Consider the following 27,953-nt stretch of genomic DNA (forward strand, 5'->3'; position numbering starts at 1 on the left):
AAATCGATTCAGTAATATTTCGCAATATTAATTTGGCAATCTTTGCAACGATTTAAAGGATATTTGTTTCATTATTTATGAGCACCCTTCAGCATCTGACTCTTGTTTTCTACCTAAACCCCTGACCGCGAGTTGGCAGTAGAGCACACTAAGCCTCTTTGAGCAGCTCAACACAACAACTCTCAGTGAGGAGCAGCTTGTTTTGTTGTTATGAGACATGCACTACTTAGTTTTTACTTGGGATGGGTAATGAACCAAAACTCTGTGCCACGTTGCTGCCAGCATCATATAAAAACACGGATTCCGGTGCTTTAAAGAACGAGTGAAGCAGTGCCACTGCGCAACTAATGCATGGAGCACCAGCCAAAATGCTGTCGGCAAAATAGGCCAAAGTTCTGCAGAACCTCAGCAACAGATTCTAGTTCAGCGACCTGATGGATCAGAATGATGAGTACAACGCTCTGAAAAAAGGCCAAAGTCGTGGGAATGAACGGTGAAATTTGTGTTTACTTCTGATTCTTTTTTTTTGTTTTGTTTTGTTTTTTTAAAATCAGACAATGTTAATGTTTCCCTTTAAGAACAAATATATTTTAAGTTACCAAAATAAAAGGACTGAATTTGATTTGGGAAAAGCAACTTGTAAATGAGATACAGTTGCAGGGCTGAACACTATGATCATTAAAAAAAATTAACTTTACAATTTTATTACAATTAATGGTGTATTAATTTTCAAGGGGAGTTTTACGTATTGTGTCGCCTCACATGATATCCCTTCTACGTGTTGTTACAGACCCCTTTTAATCACAAGGAAAACCCCATGTACATCCCACTGCATTTATCTACTCGTGTATGAACTATTTTTCTGTTTTTTTCCCACTCAGAAAACCTACAGACAGATATAAAATAACACTGTTTGTTTTGAAATGTTTCCAGCAACTTTTCAGCATCTCTAAAAGCAGTAACCTTACATGTCTTAGTAAAATGGTTCCTTGCATCTGCAAGATTTTTCTAATTTTAAACCTTTTCAACTTTCACTGCATACAACACTTGGTACATTGTACCAAAGCTTTCTGGCTGAGTCTGTTTATGCAACATCTGTAGAAATATGACACTTCTATACATCCTGTACAAGTCCTCCACTAATACTTACTAATTGATGAGCAAAACGCAATGTAATTGTCAAATAATGTGCTTGCCAGGAAATGCATAAATGTGTTTCAACAGCTCATCGTCTTTGGCCCTGCAGATTAATGATTATGGGCCTTAAACTGCATGAAAACCTTGATAATTGTTGCTCACTCAATGTCAAATTTGACAAACAGTTAAGTTCTTTCTGGACAGCTTGTTTGACAATGACAATGCACTAACCCTAAACCTTTAATGAATTGTCAGGCCTGCTGATCAAATTTGGGTGCTGTGATGCCTTCTATATGAAAATACGTACCGCAACTCTATTTTCCCCCAGAATCCCTGGTATTTAGGGCAAGCTTCAGAAAGTTAAAACTGTCCTCCCCTTGTCCCCATTACTCCAGCAAAAAATACTTTAATGAGGTTAACTTACCAATGCTTTTTATAGATTCTAAAGCCTTTACATATTTTACAGTCTAACTCATTTTTATACCATAATACAAAAATACATTCATGTCATACAGAAAAAAATATAAATATATACGTTTTTTACTTCACCGAAAAGGCCAGCGGTAAATACTGAGATACATTTATTGAATAGATTTTTTTTATTTTTTTTATCAGAACACATATATGAGTCATCATCAAGCTCATATGACATGAATGCAGCACTACTCTGTATTGGTTAACCGTCCTGCAATATGCTAGCTCCCTGACTGAGCTGTGCTGACCCGAGTTCTCACTAGGCCTTCCTCAGATCCGCTGGGACCCAGAGGTGGTGGGGCACGTTGTGCACCTGTCCAGCACACAGACAGAACCCGCCAGCAGACACGGCTCCTGGACACTCTGCGAAGCGCCCGCTGTTGCCAGCGCACCAAGGCACTGCCAGACTGGAGCATGTGCACACACACAAGTTATAACACACGTTCCAGACCATGCAGGTTAGAATAGAGGTTAAAAAAAAACAAACACAATATATTTAATAGGAAAAAAACAAAGGAAAACTTTAGGTTACAATCAAATACAGAAAGAATTTAATTTATTTTATGCATAAAGGAAATAAAGATTATGTTTATATTAGTAAAGAAATACAGCAATATTTTATACCCATTCAAGTCTGGTGTCAGTCCTCTAATACTAAAAAGTGTTTTCAAGGTTTTGTCTTCAGAATGCACTGTCCTGCATCCTGTCAATCCTACCCAGCTCAAAGAATCCTCTTTCTCTTAATCCAGAAGGATCATCTCCCTCTGGGTCGGCTGCTGTTCAGCCTCCGCAGCTCTATATGGGGACCTGCATCACCACTACATCGCCTGCATCGCTATAGTGAGGCTGATCCCCACCTGTGATGCTGCATTTGGCTGGCTATAAAGCTATTCACAGAGACATTAGCGTTTCCAACAACCGACATTTTGTTTTCGTGCTCAGCCTATTTCCCATTGCCTATCCCTATCAGTTGAGGGGTGGGAGGTGTGAAAGGGGTGGGGGTGGTCATGTGTAGGTCTGGGGAGGGGGCTCAATTTTAATTTTCAGGTTTGTTTATTTTATTTTATTTGTTTTAGTGTAAAACACTTTATGTTATGTTTTTATAGGAAAAGTGCTATAAAAATAAAGTTTGATTTGATTTGATTAATGACCCTTTCTAATGAAACTTGTGTTTATGGTGTTTAAACATGTTCTTGTGACATTTTTCTCATGATGGACATGTATAAAGAAAATTACAATCAAATGTGCATTTCTGAGTATTTATTTATTCAAAACATTGTGAATCACGAGCAAATGAAAAAACTACGTTGGAAAAAGCTTGTAGGTGTGATGTAGAACCTACAATGGCAAGCCATAAGCTCCTTGCTCTGATGTATTGATGCATCCACTTACAGACAACTAGATCCATGAACGTCTTTGTTTTCCTCGTCTGAGCTGGTATCTGAATAAAAACAAACGTCTGGATGGCTCCAATATTGCTCTCCATTTTTGTTGCACTGGTAATGTTAGGTTGGGTTGTGAGGAGCTGTAAGCTAGCGGGAGAGCGTGTAAACAGATGGATGACAACTCAGAGGTGAATTCTGAATGAACTAGTGCAGGGGTCGGGAACCTTTTTGGCAGAGAGAGCAATAAACACCACATATTTTTAAATGTAATTTCTTGAGAGCCATGAACTAAAAATACAAGTGAATGTGTGCATTTTATGTAATATATCAACACTTTTAAAATACAATAAGTCTGTGGCTTCTTTTTAATAACATTATTATTGTAGCGGACTGTGTTGGACTGGGTGGCTGTTGGGTGGCGTTCTAAGTTCCGGAGTTCATTGAACGCATCAAGCAGAGATGCCGATTGGCTCACGGTTCTGTCGCTCAGCCTGTCGTTGGGGGAGTTTCGACCAATGGGCCAAATAAGGGAAATAGTAGGGCTGATGCAGGAGCAGGGGAGTAAAAAGTGGGGAGAGCGCTCACTGTGGGAGAGATTCAGGAGTTGCTGAATACGTTGTACGGCGTTGGTTACGGCCTGCAGTAACCAGAATAAAGAACCTTATGGTTAAGTCTCTGTGCCTCAGAGGGACGCTACATTATGCTGTTGCTAATAAACGATGAGTATTTCTTAGCATGAATGTGACTTCTGGTGCTGCATGGTAGTTTTGCTGATGGTCTAGTCTGGTTGATACGTGGTGAGTTTAAGCTTCATGCAGGCGTTGAGACTTTCATCCGTTAAACGTGATCGTAGGTTGGTCTTAATGTTCTTTAGATATGAGAAAGACTGCTCACATGCATACGTGGAACCAAACATTGCCAGTACAGCAATACTCACACGCTGGAGTGTGGAATGTGATAGGCAGCGTGTTCTAATCAGAACGCGTTTCACCTTGCTGCCTGCCCCCACTACCCCTCCCCTTTTCAAAGACGGGAGCGCGCATCTGCCGGGACGGCAAATCACAGGTTTGGGCCGTTATAGATTTGGGGTTTTGATGCGCGGTTTTATGGTTTTGATGCGCAATACATTAGGCACTGAATTGACACTGTACGTTACAAACTAACATCGCATCGTGCCCGTAAAGGACTGGTCTAATGAAACGTTTATTTTTTTTAATAATTAAAGATTTGTCGATAAAAGATTTATTGATAAAAGCCAGATGTGGCCATCAAAAGAGCCAGATATGGCTCGTGAGCAAAGTGTTCCCGACCCCTGAACTAGTGCCTCTCTGATGAAACGACACACGTTTTTAGATTTTGGTGAAAAACTACGTAATCATAATAAAAAAAAATGGAATTAGTACACTTTTACAATAGATCAAAAGATTATCAAAGTTTCAGCAGGACTTTAAGCATATGGAGTCCTATACTGTTCATAATTAAATAAATAAATGTGACCTCATGCAAATACACAATCAACCAATAAGTCTATCATAAATATATAAAAAGATCATGAAATTGCTAAATTGCTGATTTTAAACTAGTCACTATATTATCAAATATATTTCATTTTTCTTTAAAAACCTGTTCATTATTTTAAAACAGCATTTTAAAATATGCATTTTAATCATGTTGAATATTATTATGATTCTGTCTTTTTCAGATTTCGGATTTCAAAATCAATATTTTCCAAAGTATCTTTGTTTTTATTTCACATTGCTGTTTTTCAGAATGACTTATTTATATCATGAAGAGCTTTTTAAGTGTAAAATCTGTGTGCAATTTCATGATCTTTTTATATATTTACGAGAGATTTATTGGTTGATCGTGTATTAGGGTTGTGCCGATGGACGATACCATCGTCCATCGTGATGGGTAAGTGACATCATGATGGAGAGACACCATCGTGATGCCACGCCCCTGCGACGTTGCGAGTCGACACCATAAGCCGCGGTTACATGTGCAAAATATCTTGATGGGATCAATGGTCGGATTAGAATCCAACCGTGTACATGGCACAGAAAAATGTTTTCAGAATATAACAAACGTTCACCGGAAAAAAACCGGAAGAGTATATAATTTCTGCCGAGCGGCTATTTTTTCCCCCAAACTTTATTGAATGTAACAATTCAATACAAAACAATGTTAAACAGTGCCAAGCGGCTTTATACATTGACATGTCAGCTCGGTAATATACGAGACAATCTTCTAAACGTGCTTTTAATAATGTTACGGTTATTATGAAACACCTGTTCCTCATCATTCCTCATCCGTGTGGTCAGCGCTTTTTCTGAACGGAGCCGGAAAAAAGCCAGGATTAGCAGTATGCTAACACAGGCTAACAACATTAGCTTTGGGTGGCGCTGCATCCTGGCTGCATGTAAACATGGGAATAACATCAGCCTTTATTTAGTCGGGACACGACTGGAAACACAAATCCACGTGATTGTTTGAATGTTTTCTAAGGACTGAGCGACATTTCTGCTTTGAAGCTCAAACCGCTGTGAGTGCTGACGATCCGAGCTGTGCTCAGACACACACTTTTAGACCCGGTTCTGAGTTCGGTAGCTTGTACCCCTAGAGCTGCGGGACGGATCGCAGTTCTAAATCTCCCACATACTACCGCTCATGTAACAAAGCACCCTCCCCCCCTTCCCCTCAAACACAAAGCTGTAAAAAGTGTGGGAGTGGACCACTTCTTGTCTATTTTGTTTGTTACTTTTTTTGTTAAAGTCACTTCCCTCAGTTTATACTGGATCATCGCTGATGAGTCAATAGTTGGGAAATAAAATAAATAAAGTAATAAAGTAAAATAACGAATAGCAATTATATAAGAACGAAAAATGTAAAAATAGCCCCCCCCCGACGATATCATCGTCCATCCCGATGGTTAACACCAAACATCGTCAACGGCCAATTTAGGGGACATCGCCCAACCCTATCGTGTATTTGCACAAGGTCATATTTATTTATTTAAATATGAACAGTTTAGGACTCCATATAAGCAGGGTAGGACAGAACAAATGAAGAACACTGCCTTTAAGACCAAAGTCAGTAAACAGGATTAGAGAGCGGACACCAAAATAATTCAGTATTATTAATATTTTATTGCAAGCTCATACATTTTAAAGAAAGAGTTGAAAAGAGAGTTCCTATCTTAGTTTTCATGTTTCCAATTTAGCCTTTTATTCATCTACAGGAATTATATAGGCAGAACATCACATGTAGGGTTGAGTTTATTTTCTTAAAGATCCGTGCTCTTTGCCCTTATGTCCAGGGTTTGTTTCTAGCAGTGATAAAGTTTTATTTAACCCTTTAAGTGTGAAATACATGGTTAAATGTCAGACTGAAGTTGCAATATAAAAGAAATTGATTGTTAGCATTTTACATATCGTACGGAACACACGAGAGCTACAAACTTCTCACATGTTCTATGTAAACCACAGGAGGAGAACACTAAGGAGCTCTACCTTTGCATCTTTAGCGTAGTAAAGAGTCCGTCCCCTCAGTTTGAAGTAGCGTTTTTTCCACCTCTGGAAGGAGCTGGTCTGTTTCAGCAACAGTCCCTCCTTTATGCTGGTCTGCAGAACCAAAAATGAACATGAAACTTAACATTACAAGACAATACAAAGCTGTACTCACACTCAACTTCTCATCCCTGCCTTATGGGGAAACATTTCACATTTTTGTACAGAAAACTTTCAAGATCAAATAAATATCTTATGGCTATCTTTTTGTATGCATCTGTGTGTGTGTGTGGGTGTGTGTGTGCAGCAGTGTACTGTATATGTATGATAGACAAGTACAGTATTTCCCCCTTATTCACGGTGGTTAGGGACCAGAGACACCCGCGAATACTGAAAACCCACACACACACACACACATTGCCAAAGAATGTCTGTCACCAATCCTTACTCATCAAAAACGCTTCTGAAACATATCTGATGCTTTGTAAAACATTTATTAAAGAACATTGGAATATTTCTCAACATATTTTTAGGGAGAGCAATAGACTGTACTGTACTTTTTCTTTTTAAGACTTTTATAGTAAACAATCTCCATGTATATGATAATATATTATCTTTGGCACACAAAATAACGAAATACTCAGAAATGCGTGAATGGATCAAAAATATTACTTTGGGGTTTCTTTTTGTGAGGAGTGAACAGTATAATACACTTACTGTTAAAGCAAAAAAAAATAAAAAATTCAAAAAGATTTTGCATGGTATAGGACCTCTAACTAGAAGTCTTTTTTTTACGTGATCATTTTCGAGGAGTTATGGAAACTTACAGTGCTTCCAGAAAATTATTCATACTCACAGCCTAGGGGTATAAATAATTTCAAGGAGCACTTCAACCGCTCTGTTCCGTCTGAAGCATTCAACCAAGACTCACCAAACATGAAAAAGTAGAAAATATGACAAAGTACATCTTGCCTTTGGCTTTACCTGTCCAATAGCAGGTACTATTGATAGACTGCAGGGTATTGGTCATGTCAGGAAAGCACCCATAGTCCCTAATTCCTCATTACATAGTGCAGCATTAGACATGGAAGAAATCTGATTTGGAATTGATTAATAAATGGCGTAGACTCGTAAAGCATTTTTTTACCTTCCTTGAAGGCCCAAAGTGCTTTACACTCAGAGTTCCGTTCACACACAGTCACACACTGATGATGGCTCTGCTGCCGAACACTGGCGCTGACCTATACCCACCAGAGGCAAGGTGGGGATCAGTGACTCGCCCAAGAACACTTCGACACACGGGCGAGCAAGGCGGGAATCGAACCTGCAGTCTTCTGATAACCATGGCCTCCCCACAATACAGTAAATGTTGAAGCACCAATAATCAAAAATTGATGAATACGATGTAAGCTTGGAGGCAAAAGCAAAACTTCAAGGGAAAGTACATTGACATAATCTGTAAAAACTTCTCAACATGGTTGACTGCAAGATTCAACTGCTTTAAAAGCCTGTGTTTGGAACCAGTTTGGTATCATCAGTACGTAAGATTTGTTAACTGCATCACAGCAAAGTAAGGTACATTGGAAAAGCAACAAACTCGGGAAATCCAATCCTACATTTTCATCTGGAAGAGGAAGGAAAACAGTCGGGACATTTTTCTGCTCCCACTGGTTCTGCAAACCAGGATACTATAAATGAAGTAACCTTGAAAATGTTGCCTTTTGTGGGAAAAAAAAGTCTGTCGCGATATTTACTGCAAAGCATTTCTCCAAGGTAGACAATTTATTTAAATATGATAAAATCTAAATAATAAAATGAAATATAAAAAGAGAATGAAAGTATTGAGGTTTGTTGAGTCTGTTTTAGAAAGCTGGATTGTCAACTTCAAATCTGTCAGGCCATCTGCATAAAATTCATGGTAATGACCCTGGTTAGGGGCTGCACGGTGGAACAGTGGTCAACCCTGAGACCCCAAAAGGGATATAGAGAATTAAGGAAATGGATTGATGGATGGACCCTGTTTAGCTTGGACCTTGATTTTGTGTTTCATTCCACATTTTTTCTCTCTGGAAACATAGAGTGGACCTGGAGGGTCCAACAGTTTTCCTGTGGCTTCACTGCATGTCACCCTGGCTCCCTATAGTGCTGTAGGCTCCCTCATTTTGATATTATCATCTGCACCAACAGCTTAGAGAGTATGGAACAAACAGAGCTCTGTTTTGGTCCAAGTACCACCCGGTGCCTGATCATCTCCCATCTCTCTTGGTGGCTGCTGGGCCACCTGCTAACCTGAGATTGTTGCTGCCTGTCGCTCCTGGTTCCTGTTCCTGCCTCAGTTCAATAAATCATTTTCATTAATCACTACAGCCTGTCTACTTCTGGGGTCCAAATCAGACAATATGTAGCGAGTAAGGCTACAATTCAGATGCAGCAGATGCTTTCTAAAGTGCTTACTTGACAGCTTGAAGCTTTGCAGGCAAAGAGGCCCCTTGGAGGTAAAATATTCAGAGCATGAAGATAAATCAGTTGACTTTTTTAGTTTTTTTAATTAGACAAAGACGTGTTCATTTTTTTCCTGAATGGTGCATTTACTTAAGATGAATCCATTCCAACAACAAGCTGAAAAATAAATGTCGTGCATGAAAACAAACATCTCCCTCACCAACAGAAATCTTTCTAGATACATGACTGACTGGCTGCTTCTTAAAGCAGAGCAAAAAAAAAGATATATTTGGTAGGAGAACCTTTGCTTTCTGCTTTGGCCTGAATCAAGACAAAGTATGGATTCAAAATATAAATAAAAAAACCCACTGTGCATTGGTAATGGTGCCAATCTCCAAACTGCAAACTAGATGTAAACTCAGTTGGTTCGCACTAGTCAACGAGGACTAAAATAGCTTTTATTCGCACAACAAATCTTTTAAGGAAGTTGTTTTATACTTTTGACTCAGCAAGGCCTTTCTTGGTGAAAATGTACTTTTTTAAAATAACATTTTTGATCATTGAACTAGATGATGTAACTGGAGTTAGAGGGAGGATGGGGGCTTCTCCTGTTAACCAAAGAGGAACCCAGAGGAAGTTTGGGATTTACTGATAAAAAGCCTTAGTCACAATTACCCGTATAGGTCAACCCCAGTACAGGTGCTGCAGGTTTTTGGGTTGTCCGAGCCCACAGAGGGCTGTAGAGAGGACGGCCTGCATCTTAAGGGAAGCGCAGGTGTGCCTTGCAGTTCTATTGAGGCTTGTTCATCCACCTCATGAAAATGGAATGTAACCTTGTTGTGCTTTGGCAAGGCACTCTTTATGCAGCATTTCAGTCGTTGGTAAGTTGCAAATACTGGCTGCTACTTACACAGGGTGTGCACGTGATACGGGTTGTGCAAGTGCTTGTAATATGTCTGTAGGATGTCCACACAAACTATGCTCTGATTGTCTAATATTCTAATTTCTAATAGCCAGGCTACGTGCAAGGCACGCATGACGAGCGCACACTTCTTCTCACATTGAACACTACTTCCTGTGCAGTGCACAGGAAGTAGGAACATACGTTTTCGCCTAATGGGCTAGCCGTGTTGACTACAATCTTAACAGTTTCTGCAGCTCACCTGTGTGCCCCACACAGATAACCCATTTTTCACCCATAGACAGCCTGTATCCACCGGTAAGGCAGAAAGGCTTAAGATATTAAATATGTCACTAGGCGTCACTTTACCTCAAGGTATATTAAGTTAAGCTCTATTACAATGGTGATTAAAAAAACAAGTCTTTATAATTCTTCATCTAAGTGGAGTTCCCTGTTATGAAGAATTTCTTGCACAATTTGACAGGGAGTGAAATGAGAGTTGACCCCAGAAAAGCTGAGAAAAAACTTTAAGAAACAAACACAAAAAGGTGATATCAACATAGTTTTTGCATCCAGGAATTGTTGAGATCGCCAATATTTCCGAGCGACCCTGACAGGAACATTTATCTGGAGTTTCCAGACACATAACATACATTGATGAACAAATTAAAAAATTAATATATCAACATAACTCCACCCAACCAGAACGCCCAAAATCAGAAGAGTCAAGGAGCAGGTACAAAGCTGTGTTCAGTAAGCTCAGAATCTACAAACCTCAACAACACTGGGACCAAACAATCTTGACAAGGAGGAGGAATCTCTGGCACAGACCTACTGAGTGAAGCCTGTATCACAGGTGGGAACGATGAAGTTACCTGAAAGTGGAGTGCGGTGCAAGATCATGACAATCTGCAAGATGCATAACACAACTCCCTGAACAGCTTTTACTTTTGACTTGTACTTGCCCATGACCTGAAACAGCTGACTGTTACCCAAAGCATTCCTTATCGCAACTTTTCCTGGCAAAGGCAAATTTGCAGGATTTACTTTAGCTTTAGGCGCCTTCTCAGAATGCAGAGACAGCAGGCTCTGTCCCTATAAAATCTTGCATGGAGCTCCATTGTGAGTGATCTTGTGTTTCTTCCATTTTATAATAGTTGCTCCATCAGTTGATCTCACCAAGCTGCTTTCTTTATGCAGATTAGTTCATCCCAGTCTTGTTCAGGTCTACAATCTTGTCTCAAGTGTCCTTCGACAGCTATTTGGTCTTGGTCAAGGGAAAGAGTTCAAACAGGTGACATTAATACAGATCAAGAATGGAGAAAGGTTTCTTAGGGAGGAAGTAACAGGGACAGAATTCTTGCTTATTTGTTTGCGCAAAAAAACATTTTCTGCACCATTATACAAATACCTTCTTTAAAAATGTAAACAATGTCATTTCCTGGACTCTTCTTTTTAAATTCTAACTCTTAGAGTTGACGTCATAATCAACATTACGGCCCTTTATTGCCTTTTTAAAAAGGGCAACTAGCAAAATATGTGACTGACAAATACTCTTTTGGCCCACTGTATATCAAAGTCATTCCCCTGGCCTCTGCAACTCAGTGTGTGTGAACTATCTTATGCTTATTCCACACAGAGTACACACAACCCCAACTGTCAGTATCACAGGACAGAATTACAGAAAAGAAACAGCATCTAGCTAGGTCACTACAGTATTTTTAGCGAAAGAAAAGTCATTATCAACAGTGTTTGTCTTCATAGTTAAAAACAATGTCTACAATGCTATTTTCAGTCAATAGCTAAAAGAAGATGAAGCACACGTACAAAAAAAATGATCTCCACTGTTAAGGCCACACTTCTCTCTATAGATAAAAATTGCAATTAGACACCAGGGCTTGAAGCTGACGTTCTGCCCACCAGCTGTGTCAACAAAAACACACAAAATGCTGCTGTAAAACAGAGACTCACTCTTAAAAAACACAACATGTCACACGGTAGGATTTACTGTCTACACGCGATATGAGATTGTAAAGGAAAACAGCAGTTTATGGAACAACCGTAGCGGCTGGGGGGTGATTCCTTCGTCTGAAATCAAATTTAGAACTACATTGCAAAAAATACTTCAACTTTTGAAACGAACATTGAAGACTGCAGCATTTGGTTGGTTGAGACAGGCTCTTAGAGGAGGGGGCTTTAAGTGTACTGAATGTTCTGAATCCAATTCCCTCAAGACTGTGTGTAATTCAACACTGCAGATCACTGCAGGTGCTAGACAACCAAACATTGTTTTTACTTTGGATGCTGTTAAACATATTTTTGTGCTTTTTTTCCCCAAAGTTTTTTTTTTAAATCTTCCCTCATTCTGTAGCAAATACCTAGCGATCATCTGAAGAATTTCATTAAGCATTCTATCCTTCTATCGCACTCTTGTCTTTGATCACTTTTGCCATCATCAATACAGTAGGAGACTGACTTGCACATCCACATTCACGTCACAAAAAACACAGCGCACACCAGATGTCAGACTATCCTCATGAGCTACAAACTGTTTCCTTTATTTTCCAAGAACCCTGGTCATTACGTTGTTTCTTTAATCTCCATTGAACTGATTTTATGAGTACGCATTTGCACAAGCTGAAACATCAAAAATCAAACATTGTCATCCAATCACTGATGTCCTAGAGTACCTCCCTTTTCTTGTTTCTTATTGTGTTTACCTTTTTAACGTTTCATTTTGATTTCTGAAAATGACTGTTGCTTTCTGAACTGTTTCCTTTTTATTTCATTTCATTTTTTTGTGATTGTGTTTTGGTTTCTACAATTTTGTTTTGGTTTATAAAATGTAATGTTGTTTTTTTTCTTATTTTTTTTTCTTTTTGAATGGTTGTTGTAATCTATATTTGTATATAAGTGATTTGTTGATGAGATTTTTACTTCAAGGCCACCGTACATTAGTCTATAGAATTACAGATGATACTTCCAAATGAACTTAAATGAAATAGCAGTTGTCTTATACTGAATTAGCAGGTCATGGTAGATTTTCCGCAGGATTATATAACGTTTTCTGAACTGTGCCTGCATCTATATTGTAACAGGCTATTAGCAGAGATTCAAGACAAGTTAACAACTCTGAACTACTACATTTTTACAGTTTTTCTTTTACTTTGATCTTACTCGACCAACAAGTTACTGACCAATTATTTTGTCCAATTTCTTTGTTCAAATAAAACCTCAAGATAAATACCAAAATTCCAAACAGACATAAAAAAATGTCATCTCATTAATAATCTATCCTGGCTTCATTAAATGTTGTCACTAATTCATGTATACTTTTTAAAAGAATGGAAAAAATGTTTTCAAATAAATTAAACAAAATCTATTGTAGTCTCGCTGGATACGGAAAAGCTATTTGATTTAGAAATGTTTTTTTCCATTATGAACACATTTGTGTGCAAATGTGATGAACAGATGGTGGTAACATTAGGAAACTTGTGTCTGTGTGGAGTTAACCCCTTTATGTTCGACTTTATTTCCAATTATTTAGATCTATTTAAATACCTTTGTTAGTTGAGGTGACGCTAAATTAAGTGGGGGCCTGGATTAAATGGTAGGTTACAAATCAGCAATTTATGGCATTAAGGGGGTTAAATCAAAATAACAAATTAAATAAATTTGAAAAAAGGGTCAAACATACCACAAGGCATAAAATCACACTGGCTTAAGGATCAAAACAAACCAGTTTGAGGGTTATATACTGACTGATGAGACCAATGATACAAACATAAGGGAATTACACAATAAATTTACAACATTATCCTAATTAAAAACACATTTAAAACAAAATTTTTAAGAGAAAATAATAAATAAACATGTTATCCAAATTATGAATCAGTCCCCTCTCATATGTTGACTTTAGCCTTTACTACATAAAAAGCAGCTCCACCCTCAATCACACCTTTACAGTCAAAGGAAACAAAACCAAAGTAATTCATAAATAATATTAAAGATATGTGTGCTACATTCAACATTGCTCTAAATAAACTAAATAAAACAGCGCTTGAATCTCCTCCTGTCTCCTGTTGCTGAGGAGCCATGGCTGTAACGGAAAATAACAAAATGTGAAAACAGTTTGAGAGAGTGAGCAGGACTCAGCCTTTGTTGTGTCATCACAGAATTTTACCACCTGACCACATAAAACTTTAGATAACAGAAAAAACAACGAAAGCGTTATATCTGGAATGATTTTACAATCTGATTAATGGGGTCTTTTAGTATTTAGTTAAATCCTTCTTTGAGCCAGCCTTTCTAGATTGAAGCCCTTCAAATTTTTAAAAGAAAGACTTCATTCCTTCTGTCCAGCTGGACTGGAGTTTCATTTGGTTCCTCCTCGGTCTCTCTGTAGTCCCTTTCTTTGCTTTCTTCCTGTTGCCAAGTAGGCCAGAAGTGATCTATAAATAGCCCACATCTTGCCTCTGCGTACCATGTCTTTCTTCAGTGAAACAGTTAAACAGAAAGCCGGTCCTGTGCTAAAGAAAAATCTGTAAATCAGTAACCCGAGAGCCGTGTGTCCTATACCCACACCCGCCAGGCCACCGACAGGGCAACACAGCCCTGTTCAAAGACAAAAGCCCTTCTTGACTGAAATGAATCCAACAGCTGCAGTTGCTGCATCAAAGCAGAGCAGAAGTTCCCTTTACGGAGACCAGGACAGACCCTCATCCTGTCTTTCATAACAGTCAGAAAAAAACAATAAAACTGTGAGCCAGTTCATAGGAGAGGAAATCATGTATAAACCTAAACTAAAAATCTAAACGGGCCAGCCCAAATGTCGTACCTCAACATCCCAAAGCATTTCATCTTGAAGCCAGTAGTTTTGCTTAATCTGATTTAAAAAGTGTGACTTTCTAACCTATTTATTTCTTGGTTGTGTTATAATGGAACAAACACGGAAGTCACCACCATGCCAGGTCAAGAGGGAATCAAACTACAATCACTGATGTCAGCTATAGCATTGTAAATACCAGTTCTGTTTGCCTTTTTACTATTGGCAGAACAAACAAAAGATTGTATTCTGCATCACCATATAAGGATGGTGTTTTATAGAGAATTTGGAACAATAAAATGCAAACATGAAAACCACTGATGTGTAACCAAAGGTCCCCAACCCCAGGACTCGAACCGTAACCGGTAAATGGGTCAGAGAATACTGGGCTGTACAGAGAAAATACTTAATACTACTTACATTATTGCTATTTTATTTATTATTTGCTTTTGAAGGAAGTTTTTTTAAATTACTATATTTTTTCTGTCATTTCTGTCTGCGACTGACTCTTGAAGCCTGTCAAGATCATTGACTATATGTGAGAACTGGACTGAGTGTGACATCACCATAGAAATTGGTTTACTTCTGGCTCCCACCAAGTGAAGTCAATAAAGTTGCCATATTTCAACCATACAGACACCACCATGTTGGAACCACTCGTCAGTAAACAGTGACTGGTCCGAGTTGGTCTGAGTCAATGTTTCTATTGCAACCAATCTCACCAATCAGGAAAGAGCTTGTTGGAGATCCATATCCCTACCGCTTGAAATCGGGTTACACAAAATCTGTCAATCAAACATTTCAAACGCTTGACATAAGACCACATTCTTTTTTTATTGAGGCATCTGAGAGGTCAGTTTATAACTTGAATAACTTGCAGAAGAAAATATTGTGAAGAAAAAAATAGGATTATCAAGAACCTGTTAAAATAGGTGGTAGAGCTAGAATGGGGATTATGACGAATATTATGATTGAATAACAGCTGTTTATTTCTCTATAGAAGTCTATGGGATTTTAGCGTATTGGAACAACCTGGTACTTCCTGTTTAAAGTGTGAAGGGGGAGGGGTCACTCAGTCCATTTCTATTAGAATAGAATAGAATAGAATAGAATAGAATAGAATAGAATAGAATAGAATAGAATAGAATAGAATAGAATAGAATAGAATTTATATTAATCCCAAAGTCCAAAGTTAGGTCAGTGGGCTAATTGCAGCCAGCATTTTAATTTCCACCAGCTTGCAGGCTCCCGTCATAAATTCAATAATGTGTGGGCCCCAGCACTTTCTAAAAACTGTGTATACAATTTCTTAATTGTGATTGGCAAAATTCCTTTGTGAAACTATTGTTAACCTCTGTAAATACTGTCACATTGCCCTTCGATCACATTTTCTAGCTTATCATATTTAAAATATCAACTGTAAATAATAAAAAAAGGAAAGTTTACACCAAGAGAGGAATACAATTGCTCTGATATTTAAAAGAGTAGCAAGTTTGAGAAGGACACAAAAATTCTGTTTATTTTATAGCTGAAGCCCTGATTTTTGGTTTTGTCTTGAACCTTTAAATAAGGGCTGTTAATCTCTCCTTTGGGTTGAAAAGGGGGTAATGTATTTCAAGGCAATGGTTGTATATCTATCTGAAAACTATATTCTACTGAAAATATTGGAAAGATTTGTACAAAATCAGCTTCAGATCCAAGTTCCAAGAATGAGAGCTACATGAGACAAAACAACCTTTAAAATTTCAGCAGCAGCAGGAGCTGCATCCTGGAATAACCTTCAAGCAAAATTCAAAGTCCTAAATATGACAATGGCTAAAACCACTTCAGAGGAAGATATTAAAGAAGCCTCAATCGTTTGAAAATTATTTAGAAAAAGTAAACACAAAAAATGTTAATTTTTCATATATATATATATATATTTGTCATCAGAAATTTTTTTAGTCATTTATTTGCAGCAGGTTTACAGGCAAATTTGATATAAACTAATGCAACTAGAAATTATGCCAAAAATTGATTCAGTCACTATTGATTATTGCTATAATGTTCAGTTTGTCAATGTTTATTGTCAATGCTTCAGTAATTGGTGGTTAAATAAATTTGCCAAATAATTTTTGATAATAAACTGAAAGTCAAAAAGTAACATTTCTTTCTGTTTTAGCTGGAAGGAATTTGCATGAATGTTTTCACCTAGTTTATTACAAACTTTGCAAAAAGGTCATCACATTTCAATGTTGTGAAATATTTATGTTTGGAATCCACTGCAAAAACACGCCTCTTAGAAATAGGTCAAAAACTCTTGACATTTTTTCCTTAAACTACCAAAAATAATATATTAGCAAATAGGGTAAGAAAAATTGTCTTACCAAGAAATCTAGTGGTTTCTCAGAGAAAATTTATTTTGCTTTTGAAAAAGTTTCTTGATAAAAATATATATTTATTGCAAGACAGAAAATAAGACAATTGCCCTTAAAACAAAGGTATTTTTACTTTCTTAAGATTCTGTTTTGCAGTGTAGGAAATTCCAGTGAAGACTTTTTCAATGTATTAGAATGTGTCTCTGACATCTAAAAAAAAACTAATAAAAATCTCTCAAAAAGGATCATAGTTGAAGAAACAGAAACACAGATTTGTTCAAAACAATGGTTGGTACAATTTACATTCTTTCTGGCCTTTCATCACACACGCATGTCTTTTCGAACAAGAAATACCTATTTTAATAAATAAATGCTGACATTTTTACTGAAATATACAGATTTCTTTGAATTTATATGCAATAATCTGCTATAAATTTACTAATTCGTTTCACTTTGGCAGTTAAATACCTTTGTGTAGAAATGACAAGCACCGTTACCTTTGGTAATTTGTTATGTGTGATAACAGTCAAAGATTCCGAGTCCTTGTAAATCTTAACTAACCAATAAAAGAAAAGGCATTTGTGAAAATGTTTGACCTTTGAGCCCACAGACAACTCTGCATGGAAAACTGCCTGGATACGTACAGCCATAAGGGCTGGGGATTACCATGGAAACACTACTGCCACTTGACACAGTGTGTCACTGCAGCCAGAAATGTAACCTGATGCTGCGTTCAAAGCAGCATTTTTGTAAACTACATATATGCTACAAACATTAAGCAGACTCATCACAGATGAACAGAAAAACTATGGAGTCTTTTTTTAGATGCATCATCAGCTTTGATTCATTAGGATGTAATTTACAAACAAAAATACAGTTTATTAATAAGATTTGTTTAATTTAAATTTGTTTAATTTTTATCCCTGTCTAAAACAGTGTTTTTCAACCTTTTTTGAGCCAAGGCACACTTTATCCTTGACAAAAATCCCACGGCACACCAGCATTCAAAAATTGGAAAAAGGAGAAACTCTATAGTCTGTATTGGTGTACAGTCCCCCCACAATCTCACATGCATTTTTGTGACAATTGTGGCAGAAAAGGCTGGAATTTGCTGCTGTTTTTTCTAAAACATGTAATAAAAGTTAAATTAGTTTTCCATAATAGTTTTCATCTAAATTATTTGAAATTTTACCCTGGTAGTTGTTTTTCCCTTCAGTTTATTAACATGCAATTTTATGTAACATCACAAAAAAACACATATATTATTTCTAAAAAGTGCTTTATTTATTTTTTTACAATTATTTCAATGTTAGTGCAAAGGCAAGTGCAATTTTTGAACAATTGTATGATCACAATATGTTTGATAAAAGGAATAACATTATATTTATGTATTCTGTAGCTACACAAAAAGTAAACATGTTGAAGTTTTATTAGTTTTTCTCTCGTCTTAATCAAAGCTGAAGTCTTTGAAAACACCTTAATCCTGTTTCTTAAATGTTATTATTACTTCTTCTTAAGTTTAACAAATAAAATAATCCAGACATTATCAGAAAAGTGTTTCAGTTAGAAAGATGACTTGGACCAAACTCTGGGATGTTTGGCTGTTAATAAACTCAAACCTTGAAGGAGAACTAAACTGTTGACCTCTGATTTTGGTGTGTTCGTTGTGGTTTCAAGACGTTTAACAGGGAAGACTAATTTTACGCTGAGACACTGTCACTTTAGCCCAATGCATCATGGGAGATGTAGTGCTAAAAACTGCCGCAGAAGGCAGACAGACTCACTTCTATGAGCTTCATTGTTTTGTTGGAACTGAGAGACTTTACGAGCTAACTCGGAACAAGGAAGTGAAGATTTTAACCCCTTCTGATTGGTCAGACTGATGACGTATGATTAAGCCTCCAAGAATGATTGGTGGAGACAGTTAAAGGGGTGGGACTTTTCCGAAAACAGAGCTGAAGCTACAGCTAAATCGTGGTACTGTCATTCATATCAAAGTGTTTTTAACAGAAACAAATAAACACAAAGAAAAAGTATTTTATGATCTTTCATATTTCTAACTACTTAGTGTTTTATCGTGGCCTGTTTGGATGAACACAGAGCTGATATCCTGGAGATGGTAAATGTATTTAGATCAGTGAATGGGTAATTCACTTTTTTCAATTTTCAATTTATCAACCAGTGTGCCGCAGCACACTGGTTGAAAAACACTGGTGTAGAGCACTGAAGAAAGTGATAGCTGACATGTAAATCTAGAAGAACTTCAAGAAACAGTGACACATACATGACTTGGGCTAAAATTTATTTCAGTTAACAAACTTAAAACATGAAACAACAACATGAAAAACCAAATACTTGAAACAAAATGTGCCACAACCCCGCAGACAATCATAGATTTAACAATAACCAACAAAAAACTTAGAACTAGAATGAGGAGGACCATATGACGGAACCAGGAACAACTGGTTAACCGTGACCAGAGAAAAGTCAGAAAATGAAACTGTAACCTGAGCACAGCATTGCATAACCCAAAAGCACTATGAGGAAAAGAAGATGACTTGTGTGCTAAAAGCCTGAGTGCCACTGAACTGAACATGTATCTCAATTAACTAAGCTGATTGTTCTCCTGAGTGACCAGCTTCAAAAACCTCAAACATGCTCACCTGTCACATCTTCACTGCTTCATTCTGCACCAAAAGAAACTTAAAGTCCCACTCCAATTAAGTTTCTTTGGGTGCAGAATGAAAAAAGAGAAACTGCAATTATCTTTTGATCTATTTTCAAAGTGGTATTTTAATTATGATCATGCCGTTTTTAGTCAAAATAAAATAAAAAAAACTATGTCATTTTCTAAGACATAGTTACTTCAGAGTGGTAGGAATTCATTAGATATTCACCTCTGAGTTGTGGGAGCCTGCCCCTACTTCCTATCATCCATCTGTTTTTACTCTCTTCCGTAAACTTACAGCCTCTTACTCCAGACCTAACATTACCGGTGCAACAAAAATGGTGAGCAATATTGGAGCTATCCAGCCGTACAATTTTGAGCCAAACAAATACGTATCAAGGCCGATTGCAGCTACGTCACTGCTACAAGCATTTTCAAACTGCATTTTTTTTGTGTGCTTCAGATTCACAACAATTTGTATAATAAAATACTCAGAAATGCAATTTTAAGCTTATTTTCTTTATATATGTCCTCCATTATGAGAAAAAAGCCACAAGGACATGGTAAAAACACGATTATCATTGGAGAGGGTCTTTAAAGGACTTGTGATTCTGTAGCACCTTTCCAGCACCTCTGTTAAAGTCCTCTCAGTATCTGAAACCTCTCACCCATCAGCACTCAAATACTTCAAACCAGTTTAAAAGATAAATCACAATATATTGCAGATTCATTGTTATCGCGACATCAAGCTGTGCAATACCCATCGCAAAAGATGGCAAGAATTGCAATAAATGGTTACAATTTAGGCTTGGGCGGTTTCCATTAAATTGGCAGTTGACGATGTTTGCAGTAAACCATCGGGATGGACGATGATACTTCGGACTGCGGTCCGTTCCACAGCTCTACGTGAACGAGCTACCAAACTCAGGAGAACCGGGTCTTCCGGTAAAAGTGTGTGTCCGGGCAGAGCTCGGACCGTCAGCTCACACAACGGCTTTGGGGCGGCATGTGAGCTTTTCAAAGCAGAAATGTCACTCAGTCCTTAGAAATCGTTCAAACAATCACATGGATTTGTGTTTCCAGTCGTGTCCCGACAAAAAAAAGGCTGATGTTATTCCCACATATTTATGTGCAGCCAAGCTGCAGATTGCAGCCTTTCCCTCATGGATTTTATGTTCATCAATGCTAAATGTTGTTAGCCTCTCCTAACCCTGGCTTCTTCCGCCTCCGTTCTTCCACTAAAAAAAGCACTGACCACACGGTTTAAAATGAAAATGATGAGCGAATAGGCGCTTCATTATAACCGTAACTTTAATAAAAGCACGTTTAGAGGATCATCTCGTATATTACCGAGCTGCCAGATATCTATGCCTCTCAGCGGAACTCATTTCCTCATCCGGTATTTCAAACACTACTGCACATGTGCGAAGGATTTATTCCAACTGAAAGTGTGACCCCATGTGAACGTTTGTTATAATCGGAAAAGGTTTTTCTGGGCCCATGTACACGGTTGAATTCCAATCCGACCATTGATCTGATCAAGATATTTTGCACATGTAACCGCGGCTTATCGTGTCGACTCGCAGCGTGGCGGGGGGCGTGGCATCACGATGGTGTCTGTCCATTGTGATGTCAGTCAGCCATCACGACCCTATTACAATAAATGTGCTAAAACAATCTTATGGCAGTTTGAAGTATTTAACAAATCAAAAAAATCATTTTATGCATTTGACTTTTTGGATGGACCCAGATACAGTAGGAATCATTTGCCATTCTAGCGTCTAGACCAGGTGTGCCCAAATCTAGATCTCAAGGGCCGGTGTCCTACATGTTGTCCAACCATCTTACCATTGAAGCTCCTTATTGGCTAAACACACCTGATCCAGGTAATCAACAACAGATAAAGGAGGTTTTCTGGAGAGGCCTGAATTTGGGAAACCCCTGGTCTAGACTCTAGAGTCCACTCTCATCTTGACAATCTGGCAGTATCCTGTAAATCTTTACTTTTCCCAGAGCATCTAGCGTGTGCAAGAATTTGCAAAAGTTTTTACAAAACAGGTGAAATACACAGATGGATACCTTCTACCTGCTTTGAGACGAAAAACAACAATTTCTGAGACTGAAGGCTTCAATGTCTGCAGTCATCAAACCTCTCTTAATAAAGGTAGATTTAAGACTTAGTCCTTCATCTTCAGAAAAGAGACACTAAGATGTCCCTTTGCCACATGGTGTGGAACATCCAGTTCACGATCAATGTGAATACATAACAGCGTAAATACGCATTAAAGTTCCTTCTGTTATAACAGTTTCTCTTTTTGAGGAGTATATCAAAATCTTTACAGGAAAATAAATGTTTTAGTTTGTGAATACAACAAATATAATTGTTGAGGCTTTTAGAAATAGAAGTGAATCACTTGCGTTAGTTTGGAACTTCAACTCTTTTTAAATAAATTGATATTCAGTTTCAATATCACACACCTTCTGCACAAAGTTTTCATAAAACTGAGTGTTTTCTATCTGTCTTCGTGCTCAGATGCAGTGATCCCTGCAACACTGCTTTTACCAGTTCACAACATGAGGTTGCATTTTGCTCTATCGCTGCAGCTCAGTTAAGAACCATTTCCTTTTTTTTTCTTCTTTTAAACCTAAAAAAGTTTTCGTGAACCTTGCAACCAAGAAGTCACTGAAATAAACACACAAAATCACTTTCTGATTTCTTTGGTAATCAGATTTATCTGGTGGCCATGGGAACACGATGTTACCAGATTGTAAAATATGTAATTAACAAATGTAGATTGATCCATAAAAAGTCAATATAACTGTTTTCCACTTGTAGGCAATGAATTGTTTTACATCTGCACATGTGCAAATGAATCGTAGGATACGAACGGTGCTGTTGGGTATCTAAGGCAACAAAGGGCTGTAGAAATGTACTGTCTATTTTGTAGATATATTTGTGTTGGCTTTGTTCAAAGCTAGCATGACCTGCAAAACTTTGACATTTAACAGGAAGTTTTAAAGTTACATCACTATACACATGTGTTGAAATAATGAGTTATGAAATAAATAAGACGATGGACTAAATCTTGTAGATGAAAGTTTAATGATGGTTACACTTCCAAACGCCATTTAATCAGTTTGTTTCTCTGATTACCTGTACTCCCTAAGTATTTTTGTGGGCGTGTCAACAGGCTTACTGAGACATCCCAAAATCTTTCTGTAAACAAATACGTTTAGTTTGGGTTTGAGTTGTGGTAGTTATTTTAAGGTGTACATTAAAGCGTGTGATAAAATAAATTACATTTTGGTGTTCTGGGCTGCACGGTGGAGTAGAGGTTAGTCCCCCTCGCTTCATAGTGAGAAGATCCTGGTTTGAAGGCCATGCAACAGATATCTAACTTAAAAATTCTGAAAATGATCGCAAACGAGGCTGTTCAGATCCTCTGGAAATCCTGTGCTGCATATTTTCTGTCCTTTACTGAAACATACCTGCCTGTGATCACAATCACTCACAGAGCTCTGAAGAACATCATTCATCATACAGTATGTATCATAACTCCCACTTTGATCATCTTTTGATCTATTTAAAAAGTCTTCCCAGTGGTCTTTCAAATATAATTATAATTATATTTATAATTGTATTTTGTTCCAAAACCAAAAAACAAAAGGAACAACTAAAAACTTTTACAAACTGTACTTTTTGTCTGCTTCTGATCTACAACGATTTGAAGAAAAAAAACAACTCACAAATACAATCTTATTTTTCTTTTCTTTATACATTACATCTCCGTTCATCATGAGAAAAATCGCTCAAGAATATATTAAACTAACTCTAAACCTAACCCTCAAATCACAAAAGCAAAGCCTCCAGTTTGTTTTTTTGACACTTTGAGCACGACTGCAGCAAAAAGCTGTTGCAACAATTGTTAGGAAGCAGCAGTAACTGCGGTTAGGTTGAAAAACAAAACAATGAATTATTATGGAGCAAACATGTCTCACCTTGCTCCTGATCTGTCCTGAAGTTGACACTTTCCGGATGAGTTTTTGAGGGCCATCCTGCTCCGGCTCGCTGTCGGAGGACTCGTCTACAGCCCCGGTGCCGGTGACTGTTCCCACCGCGTGGGTATGGATCTCCGCCGCGGGCCCCTTCTCCGGCTCCTGCCAAGGGGGGGAACCAAGCAGCAGCAGCAGCAGCGGCGTTAGCTGTGGCCCTTCCTCTGCCTGGGCGCACGGACACCGCATCCCCTGCCGCTTCTCCTCGTCTCTACAGTAAAGAGGTTTTCTGGAGGCGCGTGTGGTTGGGTCTCGAGCCGTTCCGTGCGCCAGGCTGTGGTGCTTACTAAACCAATTCAAGTTATTTAATATCATTATTATATTGTACCTCTGGTAACTATTACGTGATACACATTTTTACCAAATAGAAGACTATTATAAATGCACATATTTTACACAACAGCATAAATAGGCATTAAAGTTCCTTCTTTTATAACAGTTTTTAAAAATATCGGCTTTCTCTTTTTGTGGACTGGAGTATATCAAAATCTTAACAGGAAATTAAGTGTGTTAGTTTAAAACCTAGATCTACTTTTCATAATATACATATAAAAGTAAATTTTTACGCATCTTACAATGGATTCATGTCTCCACAGATAATAGTGATTGAGTCTGGCATAAGGAGGAAAGGAGGTGTGTGTGTGTGTGGGGGGGGGGGGGGGGGGTCCAAGACTTCTACAAGTCTTCTTGTTTGAGAGTTTTTATGACATTTGATCGCTTTTCTTGCGCGGTTTTTATCTTTGACTTCACCTGTCTGGACTTCTTTCCTAAACTCTACAGATTTTCAGATTGATGTGATCCGTTAACAAATCACGAAAATACACGAAGCCCCGCTTTGCGCACGAACGCTTGGAGCAACCATTTCCAAAAGAAGTGCTCCAACTTCCAGCTGCAAAAGTTGCCTCCGCGTCATAATGTTGCGATGGTTGTGTTTTCTCTGGAAAAGCAGAGCCAGATCGTGACAGAAGCAGAAGCGGCCTGAAAGTATCCTCCGGGCTTAGTTTTTACTAACCAGTTCCTCCCAGGCTGGGCTGCGGCCGTAACTGTACACATCCTCCATTGTCCAAGGCGCGCTCGTCTGTCCCTCCGTCCCTCCGTCCGGGGAGTCGAGCGGCGGTTTGCGGGGAGCTGCAGGGATTCGGAACCTGCCTCGCCGCCTTGGCTTTGCGCCACTCGAGAGCAATCCGTGCAAACTCGCGCAGAAACTCGGACTCGGAGGTGGAAATGTTCTCCCACCCCCTTCCTCTCTCCTCTGGCTCGCTTTCCTCCAACAGCCTCTGATCGGAGCTCCACGTGATAAGTGTCAAACCAGCTTTAATGCCCACGCGGCTGTGCGCGGTATGAGCCAATCCATCCAACCTAGTGTGACCGTTCACACCTACCTGACTTATAAATAAATGGACACTATTAAAATTCAGCAAGATTTTCTATTTTATTTAATTCTATGTATTGTTTTTCCACGTTTACTTTATGGGAATGACGTCAATCAGTGTCCAACACAATGACACAAAAAGGACATCACTGCATCCTGTGGCTGGTAATTGTTTTACTGGTTATGGCACTGAAGGTGTGGATGGATTAGGGTGGAGTTTGGTTGGGTAATCATTGGCCTTGTTTAGGTGGGACCAGGATTTGGGAGCACTTAAACAATGCTGAACTGGCCCACTTTCAGTGTAAGGGCCTGCTTATCAAACCCATTTCTAAGGCTGATGTGGATTCTGCAGGGCGTCGCTAAATCTGAAAAGAAATCATCTTCAGTATAAATATGCCCTGTGATGGACTCTGGAACCATCTAGGGCAGGGGTGTCAAACTCATTTTCACCTGAGGGCCACATCAGCATACGGGCTGTCCTTAAAGGGCCAGCTATAACTTATACATGTATCTAAATGTAATGAAAAATAAACGTAACTACGCCTTAATGTTAAATCACTCATTATTTTTTTATTATAACTTTTTAGAGTGACAATCACAGTTGCATAGAAAACATATGTTTGCTTGTTACTCTAGCATAAATCCTTTTAAATTGGATTCTTTCAGGTTAATCTGATATTTCAAGTCCTATTCCCCCTAGATATGAATAAATACACACCAATTTTTATTTTTTATTTTAAGAAATTAAAACACTTTTATGCTCTTGCGGGCCACATGAAATGACATGGAGGGCCACATTTGGCCCGCGGGCCTTGAGTTTGACACATGTGATCTAGGGTAAGCCCAACCTTCAGTGGCTGGGATAGGCTCCAGCAACACTCTGACCCTAAAAAGATTAGGTTTAAAAATTGACTGATAGAAACAAAAAAATTCATTCATTCACCTTCTAAGCCATTTGTTCCCTTTCTGGGTCACGGGGCTGCTGGAGCCTATCCCGGCCACTTGTGGGGCAAAGGCAGGAGACATCCTGGACAGGTCGCCAGTCTGTCGCAGACAAAACATAAACTATTTATTAATTCCATTCCAGTCAATTTAAAAGAAAACATTTAAAGTGATGCCCTCTAAATACTACATGTAATCATCATACGACCCCCTCTCCTCCAGGCTGATGGCCACCTGCTCATTTGGGGTGGAGGTGAATTTATTGATGCAACTCCAATAATTATGTTTAAATTAACATTTAGCTTAGTTTCCTGTTAAGTTAATAAGTTGCATCTAATTAGCAAAAATCTGCTATGCAAATCATTTTTGTGACTGGGGGGCTTAGAGGGGTGAAGCTGTCATGGTCACGCTTTTAAAAACCCACTCCGATCATCTTTTGACCTATTTTCAAAGTGTTCCCAGTGGTCTTTTAATTAGGAATATGCCATTTTTGGTTAAAAAAAAGAAAAAATCTATCTCGTTTTCTAGCACACAGATTTTGTAGAGCAGCTGTAGCTAATTAGAAATTCTCCTCTGAGTTGTGGGCAGTACTGTGCCAACAGTCCCTCCACAACCACGCCCCCACTTCCTGTCATCCATCTGTTTACGTGCTCTTCTGCTACCTTACAGTCCCTCACAACCAAAAACTAACATTAACTGTGTAACAAAAATGGTGAGCAATCTTGGAGCTATCCAGCCGTACAGTTTTGATCCAGATACCAGCTCAGATGAGGAAAGCTAAGTCATACCTGGATGTATTTGTCTTCAAGTGAAGCAGGGAGTTTGTTGCCTGCTGACTGTAGCTTCTATGAAAGAAATACAATCTTTTTAGAAACTGTATTTTTTGTCTGCTTCTGATTCACAACAATTTGAATTAAGAAATACTCAGAAATGCAATTTTAGATTATTTTTATTTCTACATCCATCATCAGAAAAAAGCCACAAAAATATATTAAAAGACATAAGACACTCTTTTCATTAAAGTGCTGTTTCAAAGGCTAAACTGCTCCAGTGGTTTCGATCCAGGCTTATATAATTTATCTCATTAAGATTTGGCAATTTGACCTGTTTCTGTTTTAATTAGTCAAAACAAAAAAAAATCCTGCCCTCCTTTTGCCACTTTACAGGTAGGTTTTTAAAAAGTACCAAAAAGTTCAACTTTTTTTCCCCTTTAGTTTAAAGACACTGAACCCAACATTGGGTGTTTGAACTGAAATAAATTGTTTTCTGCTAGTTGAGATCTGTTCTGAAATCTTCCTTTCTTCTTTTGATGTTCTGACTTTCAACACTGAACTTTTGAAGTAAAGACTTAAAAGATCTTAAAAATCTTAAAAGATTTGAATACATGTGTAATGATCCCAGATGCAAGTTTAACCTTTTGATTTGACTGACCTATTAAACACACATTGTTACAATGTTTAAACTTTTTAGATGTACCTATATTTATTAATTTCAACCCAAGTTGTTGTGTTGAAATTGTCCAAAGTATCCTGACATTTTGAACCTCATGTAAACACAATCATTATCATTATTTTTACTTCAAAAATTAATTCAATTCAGTTTTATTTGCATAGCCCAAATTCACAACAACAGTTGTCTTGATGGGCTTCGTATGGGTAATTAAAAAAGTAAAACATAAAATCAAAAAGATCATGAATACATAGAATTCAATAGGAAAATACTAAATTGAACTAACAAACTGACTAAACTAAACTGGACATCCCCGCCCTTAGACCCCCCTTCACGGTAAGGAAAAACTCCTAAAAAAACGGATTCTGGAAAAAATGAAGAAACCTCTTTGGTGTCCACATGAAGGAGGGATCCTCCCCCAGGATGTACAGGGGATTTATCA

At 38.1% G+C, this 27,953-nt stretch overlaps 1 protein-coding gene across 5 annotated transcripts in view; it reads right to left on the bottom strand.

Moving 5' to 3' along the window:
• LOC101165925 (diacylglycerol kinase eta) overlaps nucleotides 1–25,018 on the bottom strand; it is a 95,423-nt gene extending 70,405 nt beyond the window's left edge. For 2 of the 5 annotated variants that reach the window (XM_023950501.1, XM_023950498.1), the window contains exons 1-3: nucleotides 24,761–25,018; nucleotides 23,695–23,853; nucleotides 6,506–6,616 (exon numbers count right to left, since the gene is read on the bottom strand). In XM_023950501.1, the coding sequence (XP_023806269.1) occupies nucleotides 6,506–6,616; nucleotides 23,695–23,853; nucleotides 24,761–24,808 (318 nt within the window). In that variant the 5' untranslated portion in view covers nucleotides 24,809–25,018. Of the gene's footprint in view, nucleotides 1–1,859; nucleotides 2,338–6,505; nucleotides 6,617–23,694; nucleotides 23,854–24,760 lie in introns of those variants that run through there. The other 3 variants (XM_023950499.1, XM_004081627.4, XM_023950500.1) reach the window with 2 other exon arrangements.
• Nucleotides 25,019–27,953: the final 2,935 nt, after the last annotated feature.

The sequence above is a fragment of the Oryzias latipes genome, chromosome 21 (assembly GCF_002234675.1).
Source record: "Oryzias latipes chromosome 21, ASM223467v1".
Lineage (NCBI taxonomy): Eukaryota > Metazoa > Chordata > Actinopteri > Beloniformes > Adrianichthyidae > Oryzias > Oryzias latipes.